The sequence below is a fragment of the Mya arenaria genome, chromosome 12, assembly GCF_026914265.1.
Source record: "Mya arenaria isolate MELC-2E11 chromosome 12, ASM2691426v1".
Classification (NCBI taxonomy): domain Eukaryota; kingdom Metazoa; phylum Mollusca; class Bivalvia; order Myida; family Myidae; genus Mya; species Mya arenaria.
Genome location: NC_069133.1, coordinates 32,008,336 through 32,028,069, shown reverse-complemented (window position 1 = coordinate 32,028,069; position 19,734 = coordinate 32,008,336). Strand labels below are relative to the sequence as shown.

Below are 19,734 nucleotides of genomic sequence, written 5' to 3'. Positions count from 1 at the left end.
AAATATCAGTAAAGAATAAGACCACATTTATTAAGTTGCTATTTCTGTTATTTACCAAAATCAACAAATCATTTTTAGACTTATCCAAAGTAAAGAATCAGATAAAAAAGGATGATGGTAGACTATGGTAAACTGTCACAGTGGCTGACCATGGTCAACCTTGGTGTACCATGGTAGACCATGGTTGAAATGGTGACTCTCGGAGTAAAACTTTTGTACCATGGTCTACTGTGGGGTTTTTCACGGTACTTGATGGTTGACCTTCAAAAACCATGGTATACCATGGTGATCTTTTTTTGTACCATGGTAGACCATGGTCGACCATGGTCAAACCATGGTATACCATGGTGATATTTTTTTGTACCATGGTAGACCATGGTCGACCACGGTCGACCATGGTAGACCATGGTCGAGGCAATGATTTTCCCACGGTACTTGATGGTTAACCATGAAAAAACATGGTTGACCGTCAAAAACTGTCAAAAACCGTGGGGACCATGGTCGACCATGGTCATTATTTCGCCGGGGAGCTTCATAAACTCTTCATTCGAAATTACAGCTCCAGCAGAGTATAAAACAAAGATTATCAATTGTGCCCATTTCAGTTAATTTTAGCCCAGTGTTTAAACTAGACAGACCATAATATCAAACCAGCGGCACATGAAACTATTATACATCCTGTAGTTAAACATAAACAGGCTTACAAAAACATAAACTTGTTTAAAATGTTACAAAGGGCCACACTTATTCCAACTTTAAAGTTGGAGTTATATAACTTGTCACAAAAGAACTCTTTGTTATTGTAAATGAGTTCATGAAGTTTAAAGTTGATATCTTCAATGACTGTAAAAAAATCAAGTAATTATATAAAAAGCATTTGTTGATTTCAGTGTAAGAAGTTATTTTATTTCACAAATGTCAAAGAATAACTTATTTTCTTGAGTTAAATTAATTATGATCTTACACTGACGTCTACAAATTTTTATTTCGATTATTTTTAGTTTTATTGGTACTTTAGTTTTTATTTTCTGAATACCCCCTTCTTTGAAAAGAGTGTTTGTTACACTGCTACCCATGGCATGCCCTCATGCAGTTTTTACAGCTGATGATGTAGACTCTGTCATTTTTATTTCCCGCTTGTGGAGATATATTGTTCTCAACGTTTTTCTATTGTTTTTCATCAATGAACTTTTCTTTATGCATCTATATTCCAAATAATAACAGTAAATGCATTGAAACAAGAGCGGTCACAGACAGCTTTATCCCCCGCGTCATGGAGGCATTTTTTGTAACAAAAGCCAATCAATGGTAAGAGTAGTTTCTCAGGAACATAAGAAATGCATAAAATTAAGAAAGGGTAATAACTCTTTCAAAAAAGGTCAAATTGCAAAATGTGCTGCGTCACTATATAGTCATAAAGGTAAGAGGAGTTGCGAAGAAACCAATTTTAAATGTTAAATAAGCAAAGGGCAATAACTCTTTCGAAAATGGTCAAATCGCAAAAGCCCGACAATATGCGCTGCTTCACTTTATGATCATCAATCTGTGAAAGTTTGGTAGAAATCGCATGAGAAATGTAAGAGGAGATGCAAAGAAATGAATGTGGGACGGACGGACGCACACACACACACACGCACGCACGCACGCACGCACAGAAGCGCGCCTACCATTACTATATCCCCTCTTTCTATCCCCTTTTTCAAGGAGGGGGAAAAAAATTAATATGGGCATGAATACATGACCAAAATTACCGTAAATGACTGGGTATTAGACGCACTTTTTTCCCTCAGATTTTGATGCAAAAAAATGCCTGCGTATAATACCCAGTAACAATTTTTTGAACTTTTTTTCTGAGGTCAGTTTCTAGCCGAGAGTTTGTTTAGATTTATGTAGAAAGGGATGTTACTCGCGTCATATTGATCGAGTATATACGGGTTAAAACGGCACTTGAAGATCGGGATACGGTATATCGTAAGACGTTTATAATTTCAACAAAAATATTTTTCGATTAAAGTTACGATAATTCACCTAAGAGTTCGTACACTCTAAATATTTGGACACCCATAATTATTTCCCAAATACATCAATCATAACTTTCATAGTTACCAAGTTTCACAGACGAAGATTATTGATTTTTATCTTTACAATGCCTGGCTAGATTACCTAACCGTATACACCACTGTGACAATTTAATTAGTTACTACCCATCCTAAACGATTTATTGCCTGTTGAAAAGGAAGTGTGATATATTTATTTGAGGATTAAACAAACAACTAGAGATTGCTTTTTTGAAAAAGCGCATGTCTCCCCCATTGTGTGGTCGTAGGTGAGAAATAATCAATGATGGATCCCAAAATCAATAGGGGCCATCAACTAGTCATGACTAACTGGCATACCAAGTATGAAGTTCCTGGGTGTAAACGTTCTTGAGTTATTGAGCAGAAACCGGTTCTTCACCTCAAGGTCAGTGACCTTGACCTTTGACCAACTGATTGCAAAATCAACTAGACATCATGACCAACCTCAGTTTGGTGAACCTAGATCAAAGCATTCTCCTGATATTGCACGGAAATATTTTTTTACATTAGAGGTCACAGCGACGTTGACCTTTGACCTTGTGACCCCCCAAAATATAGGAGTTTTCTAAACCTCATGATCAACCTCCCTACCAAGTTTGGTGAACCTAGGTCAAACCATTGTCAAGATATTGAGCGGAAATGTTTTTTACATTGGGGTCGCTGCGACCTTGACCTTTGACCTAGTGACCCCAAAAACAATAGGGATCTTCTACACCTCATGACCAACCTCCCTACCAAGTTTGGTGAACCTAGGTCAAACCGTTCTCAAGATTTTGAGCAGAAATGTTTTTTATATTGGGGGTCGCCGCGACCTTGACCTTTGACCTAGTGACCCCAAAAACAATAGGGATCCTCTACACCTCACGACCAACCTCCCTACCAAGTTTGGTGAACCTAGGTCAAACCATTCTCAAGATATTGAGCGGAAATGTTTTTTACATTGGGGGTCGCCGCGACCTTGACCTTTGACCTAGTGACCCCAAAAACATTAGGGATCCTCTACACCTCACGACCAACCTCCCTACCAAGTTTGGTGAACCTAGGTCAAACCATTCTCAAGATATTGAGCGGAAATGTTTTTTACATTGGGGGTCGCCGCGACCTTGACCTTTGACCTAGTGACCCCAAAAACAATAGGGATCCTCTACACCTCACGACCAACCTCCCTACCAAGTTTGGTGAACCTAGGTCAAACCATTCTCAAGATATTGAGCGGAAATATTTTTTACATTGGGGGTCGCCGCGACCTTGACCTTTGACCTAGTGACCCCAAAAACAATAGGGATCTTCTACACCTCATGACCAACCTCCCTACCAAGTTTGGTGAACCTAGGTCAAACCATTGTCAAGATATTGAGCGGAAATGTTTTTTACATTGGGGGTCGCCGCGACCTTGACCTTTGACCTAGTGACCCCAAAAACAATAGGGATCTTCTACACCTCATGACCAACCTCCCTACCAAGTTTGGTGATCCTAGGTCATGCGGTTTTCCAGTTATCGATCGGAAACGAAGTGTGACGTACGGACGGACTGACGGACTACCGGACTGACGGACAGGGCAAAAACAATATGTCTCCCCCAGAGAGGGGGAGACATAACAAGGGCAATCAAGGGATTAAGAAAACATCGACATGGCATGTTTGTAAAACGATCTGCCAATAATCTTTCAAACTTGTACCACACTTATAGACTATATGAAGCAATAATCGTACATTAATCCTGCATAGCAATGTCCATGCTCTCCACGAGATCCTCGTGGGTATAACTGTAAGTTATGTGACGTCACACAGTGTGACTCTTTGATCTGAAGCCGATAGAATGTGTTTATTCAGTTCAGTGCATGTATAAAATGGTGTTTTAATTAACTTCATGAAGGATTTACGCTTATAGGCGTAATAAATAAGTTTATGACCATTGATTACTACGGATAAATTAATAAGTGGTAAAAACCAAACATGAAGAAAAAAGGCAGGTTAAACAAACATGTAAATAAAATGTAAAAATGATAATTTTCTATGTATTTGGAGAGCGAAAAAAATAATTAATTTATGGTGTCCGAACTCTTGTGAATTACGGTATTCAATATTATTTTGAATAATAAATTGAATTAAACAATAATCAAACTTACATATAAAAAAACAAAGTTGGGCACTGTCAAAATATTTTTTGCATGACATAACTTTTCATTCTCGACAGTATGGTTGTATGGTTTTAAAGATAACCATCGCCATTTTCACGAAAACATTTTTTTTTGTCACTGTCAACAAACATGGTGGCTGAAAATGCCGGACGATTTTGACATTTTTTCTATGCGTCTTTTAACCAAAAACATAGATTAAAAGTTTTTTTCTCGGATTTTTCACAGATTTTTTCCCCTGCGTCTAATACCCCCTATCGTCTTATACCCAGTCATTTACGGTACACTGGTCGCCATTTTACTCAGACTGAAAATTGAAAAGGTTGCTCACTTAATTGAAACACATGTGAATTGGATTTAAAACATTTTCAAAGTTTGAGAGTGTGTTCAATGTTACATGGATATTCAATCACCACTCTCTGTCAGAGATCAGTATGATTCGCTTGAAGACAGGTTGTTTTCTAGACAAAAATGTAGACTACACTCTCTTGTTGACAATATTTCATCGAAAAGCAAGAGTGAAAAAATATATATTGTTTTTAAATATATAATTAATAACTTTGAAAGTCACTTAATGAACTTATAATAAAAAAGGATTTAGAAATCAGATTACTGGTTTATCAAAAGAAGATGTTTAAAGTTTTCCAAACACACATACTGTAGTGGTAACTAGCCCAACACCAGGCAACCATATTTTTTATGAATCAACAATTTGACAGAGGGTCACCCTAGGTACATATCGTATGAAATTATTTTAAAAGAGGGTCACCTAAAGAATATCTCTTGTCAAGATATCTCAAAAATTAGGCCAAGGGTTCTGAGGAGATGATCTTCAAAGTTTTCAAAATGGACTTATAGTGAAAAGTAGCTGCTACCGCTGGCAACCTTGTTTTTATACAAATCAACATGGTATGAAGGAATTTGATGGATGAGCACAGGTCTAAGTATCATTTCTGCAAAATAATTTTTAAATTGGTTCAACAGATTCTGAGGAGATGTTTTTCAAAGTTTTCTTCATAGATATATACTTAGCAAAAAGTAGCCCCAACCCCTGATGGCCATTGGTTTTTTTACGATTTTTTTGTGAAATTATGTTGAAATCAGGCAAACAGTTTCTGAGAAGACTGTTGTTCCTTTGGCAACCAGAATTCTGCATGGAACCACTTTTATTGAAGGAATCTGCATATGTAAGAGGACCACCTATGTAACATTCCTGTGAAGTTTGGTTGAAATTGTCCCAATGGTTTAGAAGGAGAAGTTCTTTGAAGCTAAATATTGAAGACAGATGATAGACAATCACCCTATCACCATAGCTAAAAACAAAAAAAAATATTTATAAAGAGGTTATTAAAAGGTTATTCAACATTGCCATTTTCTAAATAATATTAACCTCGTAGAAGCATGCACATACATGCCATATTTTCTGGAGACCATTCAGGGGGATTTGTTCAAGTCTGAAAATTCAGGGGGATTATTTAGCAGATCTAATTCGGCAAAATTTCAAAGTATTTTAAGACGCAAGTACGAAAAAAACAAATTGCCATAATTTTGAAAGGCTCCCGAGGGGTTTATGTCCAGAATTTAAGGAGATTTGGGTCACATACCAGGGGATTTTCATAATCGCCATGTAGCATTACAGGCATGACACACGTGCCAATTCACCTTGTCTACCCCTTTTTCCAGAACTTCATCTATATTTTTATGAGACACAGCCATATTGCATAATAAAAGCATTCACTTGCAAAATAGAATACTTCATAGAAAAATATGTTTCAGAGACAATTTAATAGGCTTACCTTCCTCTAAAATTGGATACAAAATCTGCTGCCTATGATCATTAATGATGACTTTCAGACTAATAGAGAGAATGGAATGAATTATCAATATTTTTCATTTCAATTCCCAAATAGTCAGATTTGTTTGCTTCTGATAAAAAGCAAATGCATAATTTATTCTTTAAGTTCATAAACATATCTTCTTTTGGCATTCATCAAAAAATAAAAACATCACCACCATAATAAATAAATAAAAGTCATTTCATCCGAATTGTCTACTTTCAGTTTCTCTTCTGGAAGTTCTGTTATTTTCCGATATTTGCGATGAAGGTCAATGTCATGTATGTAAACATATTAGTGAGGCATAACAAAAACAGCATTGTCTATTAGTCATTTTAATCCTTTTCTTTTCTGAATAATTTACTGTCACCTTTAAATTATTAATCCTTTTGATGACAATGACACATGTTTTGAAGAACACTTTAATTTGTTACATCCTCTTTGATTGGATAAAAATTATAGTTTTAACCAATGAAAATCGACCTTTTATCTGACCAGTCTAATTGACATTTCTTACGTAAATTCTGTCAGTTTCAATCAAAACAATGCATGAAATGTGCCCTGCTGATTTATTCAGTGTCACCCAATAGGTGTTGTTAAAACACACCATCAGTTGATAATCCAATTAAGCTTCAGGACAGGAAGGGCATTATAACTGTAAACAGGCATATATAATTAAACCCTGTGATAAAGTTGTATAATTTTAAACACACTTTTTTTTAATTCCGGGGGATGGGTCGAAATTCCGGGGGATATGGCATGTATGCATGCATTCAGACTCATAAATCTGGTACTCAGCCAAGTTATGCTCTTGATGGGAAATTACAGTTTCGTAACAATTCATACCATTTTGTTCCAATTCAAGACACATAATATACATGGCTGCAGTTTCCAAGCATATAATTTTATTTTCAATCTTTGGAAGTTGGCAAATTCGGTATAGCCCCATTTCAAAAAGTGCCCATTATATATGAAGTTCTACAGCATATGATTTTCATTACCTGAGAGTTGACATGACCTTCAGACTTGCGTGAGGACTGCTTGGCGAGGCGTTTTTTCTTCTTGTGGAGGGGATTCGCTTCAATAATCATTTCTTCCAGCTCATAGGTCGGGTCACAGTTCAAATGGTCCTTCTGTAAAATGAAAAGAAGAGTAGATTTAAGCGCCTATAAATCTTGCTTGTTACCACCCAGTAAACTCCTGGTTTATGTTTACATGCTTGTTACAAACCAGTTAACTCCCGGTTTATGTTAACGTGCTGGTTACCATCCAGTTAACTCCCGGTTTATGTTTACGTGCTGGTTACCAGCCATCCAGTTAACTCCCGGTTTATGTTTACGTGCTGGTTGCCATCCAGTTAACTCCCGGTTTATGTTTACGTGCTGGTTGCCATCCAGTTAACTCCCGGTTTATGTTTACGTGCTGGTTGCCATCCAGTTAACTCCCGGTTTATGTTTACGTGCTGGTTACCAGCCATCCAGTTAACTCCCGGTTTATGTTTACGTGCTGGTTACCATCCAGTTAACTCCCGGTTTATGTTTACGTGCTGGTTACCATCCAGTTAACTCCCGGTTTATGTTTACGTGCTGGTTACCATCCAGTTAACTCCCGGTTTATGTTTACGTGCTGTTAACCATCCAGTTAACTCCCGGTTTATGTTTACGTGCTGTTAACCATCCAGTTAACTCCCGGTTTATGTTTACGTGCTGTTTACCATCCAGTTAACTCCCGGTTTATGTTTACGTGCTGGTTACCATCCAGTTAACTCCCGGTTAATGTTTAAGTGCTTGTACCCCTCCCCCCCACCAACCCCCCAAGTAAACTCCTGGTTTTTGGACTAGGGCACTTGTTTAAACGCGCTATCTGCATTCTCAAGCCGCATCTGAGGGTTCACTGACGTAATGTATTCATACGCTGTATTTTGATTGGATTGCCGTTAGCAAATTTGAATAATCAAAGTAGTACCAGAACTGATTACAATGAAAACATCCAATAAAAATAGTTCTCCTAACAATTTATGCTAACTGTATGTTCTTTTAATGAAGCACAAGAAATGCATACGTAGCGAGTGAGTTAATCGGGTTAACTTCATGAATGTTCTTGCATACGGTCAGAAAAGTATGCATCAAAATTTTTCCGTTCAATGCTCTGTATTGATAGACTGGTACCCTCTTTCTCTTTTATCCGAAAAGAAACCAGTATCAGCTAACCGCGGTGCCCCTCGCGCATTCGAAATGTCTTGTGAATTCATACATATTAAAAGCGAATAAAGCGTGCGGTCTAAGTAGAAAACAACCAGGAAAGTTGGTTTCAAAAAAGTAGTGTTATCCTTTGTATACAATGTTGGTATTCCGAAGTCGGTCCCTGATCTTTTTTTCGACATAATTTGCATGTTTCCGTGATATTTTCTTTTCGATACAAAGTTTTTTTAACTAATCATCACATGGCACTGAGCACTTTTTTTTTTAAATACAACATGATTTTTGGTATTTATTGTTCAAATACTATTAATGTTAACTACAGGGTTCCCACATTTTTCTGCAAGTAAAATTCCAGACTTTTTCAAGTTTTTTTTGCAAATTCCAGACTGTCTCTCAATCTTTTTCACAGTTATTACATTCAGTGAAATAACTTATTTGCCATTTTTAACATTTATTAAACAACTTGTTAAATAACATCAAATGTCATTTTCAAAGGGTTTTATTCTCAAAAACAAAACCTTTCACTTTCTGAACTTCTTAGACATTTATTGAAAAACATGATTGGCGCCACACTGAAGTGCGCGCCTATTATGGAATGGGAATTTATTTTAGTTAGTGGAAGGAGCGGTTTTTAAGTTGGTTGACAATTGGGTTTTACTTTTATTTTATAATGATTAAAAAATGCAAATGGGTGGCGATTGCATGGGTGTTAAAAATGATTTTTATGGTTGAATAGATATTCTTCAATTAATCTTCAAAACATTATTTCGAAAGAACGACAAATAAGTTTAATAACTGTTCCCGATTCATTTATGTTTTCCGATTGGTTACCTGAAATATCATGTGCCGGAAATGTAAAATGTGTGGACCGGTAATTATGTGAATGGGAATAATTATGTTTTGTGTTGTTTTGTTATGTTGACTGCATTGATAAACCATGAGGTAATATTTTTTCTTTTATCTAATCGATATCGGAATTAAATGTTCGCCTAACTTTATTTGGTAATGTGTAAGGTGACATTAGTAAAATTTTATTACGATTGTCCCTGAGTTGTAACACATACCGGATGTTGCTATTTTTAGAACCAGAAGGTATTTCCCCGCTATTCATAGGTCAATAATGGAATTTCTACATCGTAGTAGTTGGAAACTCGGGTGATGATTTTATCATGGATATACGTTTAAAATAAGTAAACACTAAAAATGCACACTGACAGTTGATTACGTTACACCTAACAATTTGAGTCATTACAGTAAAACATGGATTATAAGTGAATTATACGCGTAAGGAAAGATTTTCTGTCGAAAAAACGAATGTCAACAATCGGCATTGAACTGGGATATTCGTATCAAAGGGCTATGTATGTAAGTATCTTTGAGTAGTTTTGTATGTTGATGTGTTTTTTAATTTATCTTTGGAATTCTTCAATCATTTTTATTTGCTAAATGTTAAGACAGCGTGTTAATATTTTTACATACATGTACTACATATATTATTATAAATATACATGTTACATCTACTTATGCACCAGTCAATTGTAACCACGCCCCCCCCCCCCCCAGGTCGGGGGTATACCGGGGGTAGCGGGGGAAAAGGACCGTGTTTTTACCTTCGAGGTATCCCAGCAGTGCCGGGTGATAGTCCAAATAATTGTACGTTGACAGATTTTTTTTAGATTTTTGATATGGCAAATCCTTCGGGATTTGAAGAATCCCGTATAACACGTCTATTATTTTAGACTATGCCGGGTGAATGCAGTAGTGGGGCGTGGTTACAATTGACATAATGCACCAGTCAATTGTAACCACGTCCCCTCCCCCCCGGTCAGGGGAATAGCAGGGACTTTGACTTTCGGTCCAGCCAACCCCAGGTAAAGTCCTCGTCCTGCGAGGACAAACTGATGGTCAAATCCCTGCCATATGCCCCCGCACCCCAGGGAGCCTAGGTAAGGCATATTCCATGCTATATTTTGCTCGAAGACAAAACCACCGCATTCACCCGGCACTGCAGGGCCACCTGAAAGGTACAGCCCGTTTCCCCGGCTATCCCTGGCATAACCCCGGACCTGGGGGGCCATGGTTTCAATTGACTGGTGCATTATGTACATGTTTCATATTTATAAATGTACTTATGCACATTATTTATGTATATGATATGAGTATGTAACCTTTTTTTGATTGTTTTATCTTATAAAAATATTAGACTTAAAATTTTGTTTAAAAATGATGTGTTTTGGTATGTGACCTATTTTTAACATACCATAGTACATGAACATACCCATTATTTGTTTACAAACTGCATATTTTCAAAATAAATCTGTAAGAAAAGAAGTACATGGTTTTGGGCTGGAAGCCACGACTAGCGACATTCATTTGCTTGGTGTAAGGTCTCGTTAAAACCCTGTACTGTTGTGAATCATTATCAACCATATGCACAACTACACATTTGTGCTTACCAACTTACTCTTGGCTAAAACGGATATTAGTGCAGAATGTATAATTGTACATGTGCATTTGTCTTCACAGTTGTAGTTTCTGCCAGTTTATAATCAGAAGTCTAATTTCTTTCAGGTAGGAAAATGACTGAATATTACTAAGTCAACAAATTGGGGTTATGAAGAATTCCAGCCTGCATTAAATAATATGTTGGATCATTGAGACAGATTTGACATCCATGTCATCCACAAGGCAGTCACATTTGATAGAGATGATGTGAGTATTTCATATAAAACATATTTGAGTTGGTGTTTGTTGTTTTATAAACTCACTGTATTCAATAATCAAGTGGTGGTGGTGGTGGTGGTGGTGGTGGTGGTGGTGGTGGTGGTGGTGATGATGATGATGATGATGATGATGATGATGATGATGATGATGATAATGATGAATTTTATTGATGAATTTTTTTGCCTGCGTCCTATCTACGCTAGCGTCCTATACATGATATAATACGGTAGTCCTGATCGGAGTGGAGCATTATTTCTTGAAAGGTGCGCGAAAAAAAAAATATGGCGACATTTGAAGCGAGAAATAGTTAATTAGCATTCTAAATATTGCCACAAGACAAGGTTTTTATGATGCTACAGTCAGTATTCAACAAGGGAGGTAATTACAATGTGGAGACCATTAAAAAAGAGTTCCATATGGGCATTTTATCTTCGCCCGTGGGCAAGATAAGAATTTCTAGCATGGTTAAATTATTGGATCTACTTATCTGAGGTGGGAGAAAACTCTATCTTTTATATTTTATCATTTTTGCCCCTTTATTATGCAACTAAGAAATACTAGTTAAGGTTTTGCATGTTAGCACACCCCTTCCCTAAATTTGCCACCAACTTCCACCAAATGCCACCCAAATCCATGGCAAATGGGTGGCACTTGGTGGAAAATGGGTGGCACTTGGTGGAATATCAAGAATTCCACCAACTGCCATGAAATTTCCACCCAACTGGAGGTGGCAGTTGGTGTAAAATTGAACTCAGTTTTTTTTTCATGTGGCACTTGGTGAAAAAGTTGGACTTAGTTAATTTTTCATATGGCAGTTGGTGAAAAAATGAACTTAGTTAATTTTTTGGGTGGCATTTGGTGAAAAAAGACTTAGAAAATCTCAAGAGTTCTGTAAAATGGAACCATTACTTATCATGATGGAATAATAATAGAATTTACGACAGTTGCTGTTCATGCTGCTGTTTTAGCATCATTACATATGCTACTATTTAAAACTAACTGGTAATGTTGCTCAGGTTATACTGATGATGATTACGATGTTGGTGGATCTATTGATGATGATTATGATGTTGGTGGTTCTATTGATGATGATTATGATGTTGGTGGTTCTATTGATAATGATTATGATGGTGGTGGTGGTGGTGGTGATTATGATGATTGTGGTGGTGGTGATTATGATGATTGTGGTGGTGGTGGTGGTGGTTGATTTTGATAATTGTGTTGTTGTTGGTAGTTCATTGTGGTGTTGGTGAATATGATTGTGGTGGTATTGGTGATTATGATGATTGTGGTGGTGGTGATAGTGATCATGATGATTGTGGTGGTGGTGACAACAACAACAACATGTTGTTATTGATGATGATGATGGTGGTGGTGGTGGTGGTGGTGGTGGTGCTGATGATGATGATGATGATGATGATGATGATGATGATGATGATGATGATGATGATGATGATGATGATGATGATGACAACAACAACAATGTGATGGTGATTATCATGATCATGATAATGATGAGTTAAACTAAGTTTTCTGTGTACATGTGCTCTGTTGCTATTTCCCCAAAGGTACAGGGATGCATTAATGTTTGATTTAAACTCGGAATGACCTCTCTGCTGGAAAATCTCCTCAAAATATTTGAATCTTCTGACAGTTACTAGCATTAATTTTGTGGAACTTCGAATAGTGAGAAAAAAATTTGTGCAGTTTTGTTTAATAAAATGGATTGATTATAAGGTAACTGTTTTTTTTTTTTTATCATATTAACATCCAAAAAAGATCATGACTTATCATTTTATTTTATTTTTACACATATGAGGCTCTTTGTCTTTGTTTAAAGTTTGACTAAGAGATAAGCTTTATGCATGTACTGTCAAGTATGTTTCACTTTATTCCAAAACAATTGACAAATACTCAGTCAAGCAATGTACTAAGTTTAAAAATTATCATTCAATTTGTACAATGAAGTTGAAGATGTATAAAGAAATTTTTTCCAGACAAAACCCCCCACAATGTACTTGGACAAGATTCTAAGACCTTTTTGGTAAATATTTGAATATTACAATAACTTAAATGAAGACTGACTTCATAGTTTTATCATATTTTATTAGCTTATACTTATTTAAAAGTGCTAAGTGCTATGAAGGGTGAGATAAACAATATTAAATGCCAGTCAAGAAAAGATGTAGAAGATGTATATGATCTAAAGGGTGTGTGTGTTTTTAAGAAAAATCGTTATTGGTATTGACAAAGCCTTGGTGTAATTCATGTTGTTGGCTGCATGATTTTGAAAAAATAAAGATATTCAAGTGAATCTTGGTGTACACATGTTTCCAAAGACATTTGTAGAACAAATTGTAGAACAAATAACATTCTTCTGTGAGGCAAACCCTGTTATATTGAACAGATTTATTAAAATGATCGCTTTTTTCAGAAAGAAATATGAATAGCGGACTTCTATAGCAGAAGAAGTATAGCCAAACTTGCAGAAAACAACAACCGAATGACTGCATCACTAAAGAAAAGAAACAGGTTATTGACATTTCAATATTCAAAATACCAAAACCGGTAGTTAAATTAACTTTTTACCTGTATTGTCATTGCTAATACAACAGACAAGTGCTCTTGTAAAACATATTTGCAATGATTCAATGTATGAGGCTGAATTCTATAATTAGTTATGGTATATCATTTTGTTGTTATACTTGGTATTAATCTGGCTAGGCCCAAAGCTGAAGAAACTTATTTTTAAGAGTATGTTTTTAATGTTGTCATTTTATTTATGCATCTAACTTTGAAATATATTTTGAATAATGATAGCTAAAATAAAACCTCCAAAATAAATAATACTAAAACTGTTTTCAGGATTTCTCCAAATGTAGAAATGCAGACAGCTCTTCACCATCAACTGTGATCCTTTGTAATTTTGTGTACATATGAAACTAAATGACTGCAAAGAAATGTTTTTTGTTGTTCTTAGGTTGTTGTATGCATACTTCATAAATCCCATGATTTTATTTCCACCAAGTGCCACGTAATTTCCACCAACTGCCACATTGGCATGGCATTTGGTGAAAAAAGATCAAAGAAACTGAACGTGGCATTTGATGGAAAATTGTTCCAATACTCCACCAACTGCCACCTTGGGGTGGCATTTGGTGAAAAATTTGCCACCAACTGCCACGTGGCATTTGGTGGAAAACGTTCCAATACTCCACCAACTGCCACGTTGGGGTGGCATTTGGTGAAAAAATTTGCCACGTGGCATTTGGTGGAAAACGTTCCAATACTCCACCAAGTGCCACGTTGGGGTGGCATTTGGTGAAAAAAATTGCCACGTGGCATTTGGTGGAAAATGTTCCAATACTCCACCAAGTGCCACGTTGGGGTGGCATTTGGTGGAAAATGGTGAAAAATTAGATCAAAGTCCCATTTTATTCTGTTTTTCATCGTTTTACACCAAGTGCCACCCGTTCCAATACTCCACCAACTGCCACCCATTTTCCACATCCAATTCGTGGCAAATTTAGGGAAGGGACATGGTTAATATCTCAGCAACTACTCATGTATTGCATTGAGACTTTAGACAATGGTAATCAACCACCCAACCCACTTGAATAACCAAGTTAGATAACTATATTTTGCAAATAACGGCCCATTATTATTGGATTCTGCTTAAAATTATCCATGTAACCACATTCATGTTAATATCTCAACAAATACATAATGTATTGCATTGAAATCTAATCTAATTTTACAGTGATCCATGTTTCGCCAAAACTTTTCAATCCTTACACTGAACAGCGGCGTAATAGTCGAGCGCGCAGTCTCTGTGACAGTTCTTGTTTACTAGAGAAGTAAAACAGGTTAGTTGTTTTTGCTGTCTTTACTTAAAGAATATTTTGATAAAAAGATACTAAGACTCGTCATCATATAATAGACTGTATTATACAACTCGTCAAGGAAATATGTTAGTAAGATCGACAAAGGCTAAGTTATTTACACATTTCCTGAAGTTGTTGAATATGTTTTTTAAAGCTTTATCAATGAAAACTTGACATCTGTACTGTTTTGAAAACAAACATATATTTATATATGTCGTTCTCGGATGACCCTGACTGGGACCTTTTTGACCTAATTATTTTTTAGAGCTATAGCATTTTAGACAGTTTTGAAAACAATATTTAATGTTGTCTTTTGATGACCTAGATTGTGGCCTTTTGACACACATTTAAATTTGAAGCTTCAGCCATGAAATTAAGACCATTGATTCGAAATCAAAAATCAAAATTGTGCTTTGATAACGTTGTCCTTTCGACATACTTTCCTATTTTTAAGCTACTTCAATGAAAGTTTTTTAGTACAGTTTTCAAAACAAAAAGCAATGTTGTGCTTTGATGACATAGAATATGATTTTTTGACATACATTCTATTTTTGAAGCAACAGCAAAGAAATTTAGACCATGTGTATAACTTCTAAAACAAATATCAATATTGTACTTGGATAACCTTGATAATAACCGTTTGACCCTCTTTTCTATTCTAAGGTACTGCAACGAAATTTCAGTAAGTTTTGCAAAACAATTATCAATGTTGTCCTCAGATCTCTTTTACTGTGACCTTTTGACCCTCTTTCATATGTTTACAGATTGGACAAAATGTACTGCTTTTAAAATAATTATAAATGTTGTGTTTGGCTAACCATGATTGTGACATTTTCACTTACTTTTTTATTTTTGTGGCCTCTGCAATAAAATGTTGCTATGTTTGGAAAACAATTCATCATTGTTGTTCTCGGGTTACTTTAAAGGGACTGTACACCAGAATGGCACCAAACTTTTGTTTTCCTGTAACGCAACTCAGGACAATTATTTAATAGAATGTGTTAAGCTTTGAATCATAATTATAGAGAAAGGACCAAAATGTAAAAAAATAGCAGTCCAGTGTTGTATCCGCTGTGCTACAAAGGCTTACTCCAAACGGGTGGTATATTTAAGCTATATACCTTGGTAGACATACCCAATAATATTTTTAATGGAAAAATACGAAATCACTGCTTAGCTAAAATAAATTGTAAACTATGTGGTACTTCAGTTAGTAGGATTCAATGCATTGTACACATTAATACCAAGTTTATGTCAGTTTTCGACAAAATAAATTCTTGCAAATTGATCATCTTGTGCACAGTTGCTTCAACTAAGGCCTATGTTTTTAATTTTGAGTACAACATTGAACTTTGGACCATGTGTATTATTTTAAAAAAACATCTGTTAATGTTATGCTTCAGTTATCTTGATTGTGTCCTTTTGGCGTATTTGTTATGCAACTGGAATGAAATTTTGACCATGATGTAGTTCTGCAAACAAACATTAACGATGATATTGCCAGGTGACCTTTTCATCAACTTTTCAAAGCTACAGCATTAAGATGAATAATTATGTTTGGAAAATAAATATCAAGCATAGATATTTGGTTTGAAGCATTGTCTAATTGTCCTCACCTAAGAGTGTTCAAATTATGCTCCTATATTCAAGATTAGGTTCCGATGATTTTGTGTGTTTATAAGAGAAAGGACTATACTTGCAGCAGACTGAACAATGTCACCGTCCATCAGCACTTTCAGTGCTTTGATTGTTTAAGTGCTTGTACCCCCCCCCCCCCCCCAAAGTAAACTCCTGGTTTGTGTTTAAGTGCTTGCTACCACCCAATAAACTCCAGGTTTGTGTTTAAGTGCTTCGAACTCAGGTTTAACCCCCAGTTAACTTATTGTTTATGTTTAAGTGCTTGAAACTTGTTTAACCCCCAGTTAACTCCTTGTTTATGTTTAAGTGCTTTGAACTGGTTTTATTCCCCAGTAAACTCTTGGTTTATGTTTAAAAGCTTATAACTGGTCTAACTCCCAAGTAAACTCCTGCATGATTTCATTGCCAGTTCAAAAGCAGCAACATTTATTGAAAAGGTCTGTATAATCGGTGTTTGTTGTATTGTGAAGCGTGCATCTCTTGTTGGTCATTTGCCTGTCAGCTTTTATTATGAAAATGTCCACATGCTAAAACCACAAGTGGGCTATAAATAATAATTGGGATTTATACACTAAAATTAATTAATTGGGGTGGATATAGATAAAAATAACACTTATAATCCAGTTGCTGGAATCACAAAGTCTGAACGAGTCTGCTGCATGTATATTTCTCAAAAAGAATACTAAAATATTCCCCATCCTCCCACTACCCTTCCTAATGTGTCACTCAAAAACCCGTTTGATATATTGGAAGTGCATTATCCATTCCTTGTCTGTGAAAAAATTTGAGATCAATCCAACAAAAATTGAAGAAGCTATGTCCACTTCTCAAAATCCATCAAAGTTCATGTTTTTTACCCCCCCCCCCCCAAAAAAAAACCCAGGTGAGAATCAGCATTTTTAGGATACATTTGTTTATGCATTTCAAAATATGCAATAGGACATTACAGAGCCACATAGGAAGGGACTAACTTTTAGGACTAAATACAAACCGAAGGCACAAATGCAGGTTTCACTTCACGCTGCAGGACATGGCTGAAATCTAAGCCTTCCATGTAAGGGTGACTTTGTAGCTCTGTCACTGATGATATCCGCTTTTCTGGGTCCAAGTGTAGTAGCTGGAAAAATGTAAAGAAATATATATATGTAAAGGAAATAGGATTGAATATAAATTGTTTGTTTGTTCAACACATAAAAGTGTGTATAATGCTACAAAACTATGTGACTATGTAGACCCTTATGTTTAAGAAATAGAGAATAATAAGTCATTGCTTTATTGAAAAGCCCTTGTCTCCCCCATTATGTGGTCATAGCTGAGAAATAATCATTGATGGACATGACATTTTACTTTTGAACTGGAGACACTTAACAAGAAAAGTTGTCAAAGCGGTCAATCTGTGAGAGTGTAGCTTTAAACCGAGACTATCATTATGTATCATGTTTCAGAGTCTGGAGCCAACTAAGCTTGTTGGGTGACCATTTACAAAAAGACAACAGCAGTAAAGGAGGAGATGTTGTTTAAAGAATTGTTGATGCTGTATTGGTCCTTGTAAAGCATATTACAAAGTAAGAAAAGACATCAGTCTGAAATATTTTATGATGTGCTGAAATATTCAAATAAAACAAGTACATGTTGTCCGGTTAGCGCAGTGCTAGCACACTCGCTTCTCATCTAGGCGATCTTGGTTCAGTTCCCAGCCTCTGGGCACATGTGAGTTTGGTAAGTGGTCACAAAGCTGGACAAGTGTGTTTCCTCCGGATACTCTAGTTTCTCCCACAACCCTAGACCACACTCTCACCTAACATTGTGCAACTGAGAGTGAATATTGTAATTTTGTAAATACTTGTTTCAAAAGCGTTGTTAAATAATTAAGTTTAAACTAAAACATGTACAGCTAAAACAGTTGTATCAGAATTTGTAAGAAGAACTGCAGAACACAATTGTGTCAATGAAACTACCACTCTGAGTAGTAAATATTGGAAAGTTAACAACAATGATGTTAACAAAGTTCTGAACAATATCTCTTTACATAGTTAAGTATCATGCAGTACCGTATTTTCCGACTATAAGGCGATCCGCTTATAAGACGACCCCCCTACTTTGCCCATGAAATCTGGTGTTTTTGTCTTGACTCGTTTATAAGACGGGGTAGATTTTTAAAGCAAATCCAGCACTTGAATTCTCCAAGTCTGTGATAATGTTCAAGCTTAACAGTCAAATATCAACTAAATTTGCTCATTTGCATGGGATTATTGATTTTTATTTTCCAATGGTATGGTATGTTTGAACCAGCCTAGATGCAATTTCGGGATTTAAGTGGGTTCATACAGTATTTGATTAAATACAAACCATTGCAGTGCATCTTTGATCTTTACACAGCTCGTGCTGTGATGTCACAAATTGTACTGTTTGATCTGCAGCCGACAAACAGAACTAGAGCTGTCACAGGAGTGACGAATACCCCCAAATGCCGCCTGGACACAGGAATGACAACCATTCCTTTGAAAAGAGGCCATAACTCCAAGGTTACTGCACACTGCATCTTCTTTTATCATGCATGTATTGTTTGTCCGGAAACCGTTTTTCTATATTCGTAACAGTGCACAAAAACCTTTACTCCACTGGCCCCATTTTCAATCACAAGCATTGTCTTCACAGAGGCTGCCTATACAGCAAGTTTCATCACAATATTTCATGCCCAATTTAAGTTATGAAGCAGAAACCATTTTTCTATTTTTAGTAACAGTGACCTTGACCTTGGCCCCACCAGCCCCAATACCAAACTTGACCTGTATCTTCTGATGTTACACCTGTGTACCAAAATTTTTTCAAATCTGTCAAGCCTTTCGTGAGTTATCGTCCAAAAACCATTTTTCTATTTTTAGTAACAGTGACCTTGACCCCACCAGCCCCAATTTCGAACTTGATCTGTATCTTCTGATGTTACACCTGTGTACCAAAAATTGTCCAAATCCGTTTAGCCTTTCATGAGTTATCGTCCAGAAACCGTTTTTCTTTTTTTAGTAACAGTGACCTTGACCTTGGCCCCACCAGCCCCAATATCGAACTTGGCCTGTTTCTTCTGATGTTACACCTGTGTACCAAAAAATGTTTTCAAATCTGTCAAGACTTTCATGAGTTATCGTCCGGAAACCGTTTTTCTATTTTAAGTAACAGTGACCTTGACCCTGGCCCCACCAGCCATTATATCGAACTTGACCTGTATCTTCTGATGT

The 19,734-nt window shown here is 36.3% G+C and overlaps 1 protein-coding gene across 5 annotated transcripts in view; it reads right to left on the bottom strand.

Moving 5' to 3' along the window:
- The window catches only part of LOC128211316 (serine/threonine-protein kinase 32B-like), a 185,865-nt gene that overhangs the window by 10,235 nt on the left and 155,896 nt on the right, over nt 1-19,734 (bottom strand). For all 5 annotated transcript variants that reach the window (XM_052915974.1, XM_052915975.1, XM_052915977.1 and 2 more), the window contains 2 exons: nt 17,490-17,615; nt 7,053-7,184 (listed from right to left, as the gene is read on the bottom strand). In XM_052915974.1, the coding sequence (XP_052771934.1) occupies nt 7,053-7,184; nt 17,490-17,615 (258 nt within the window). The remainder of the gene's footprint in view (nt 1-7,052; nt 7,185-17,489; nt 17,616-19,734) is intronic.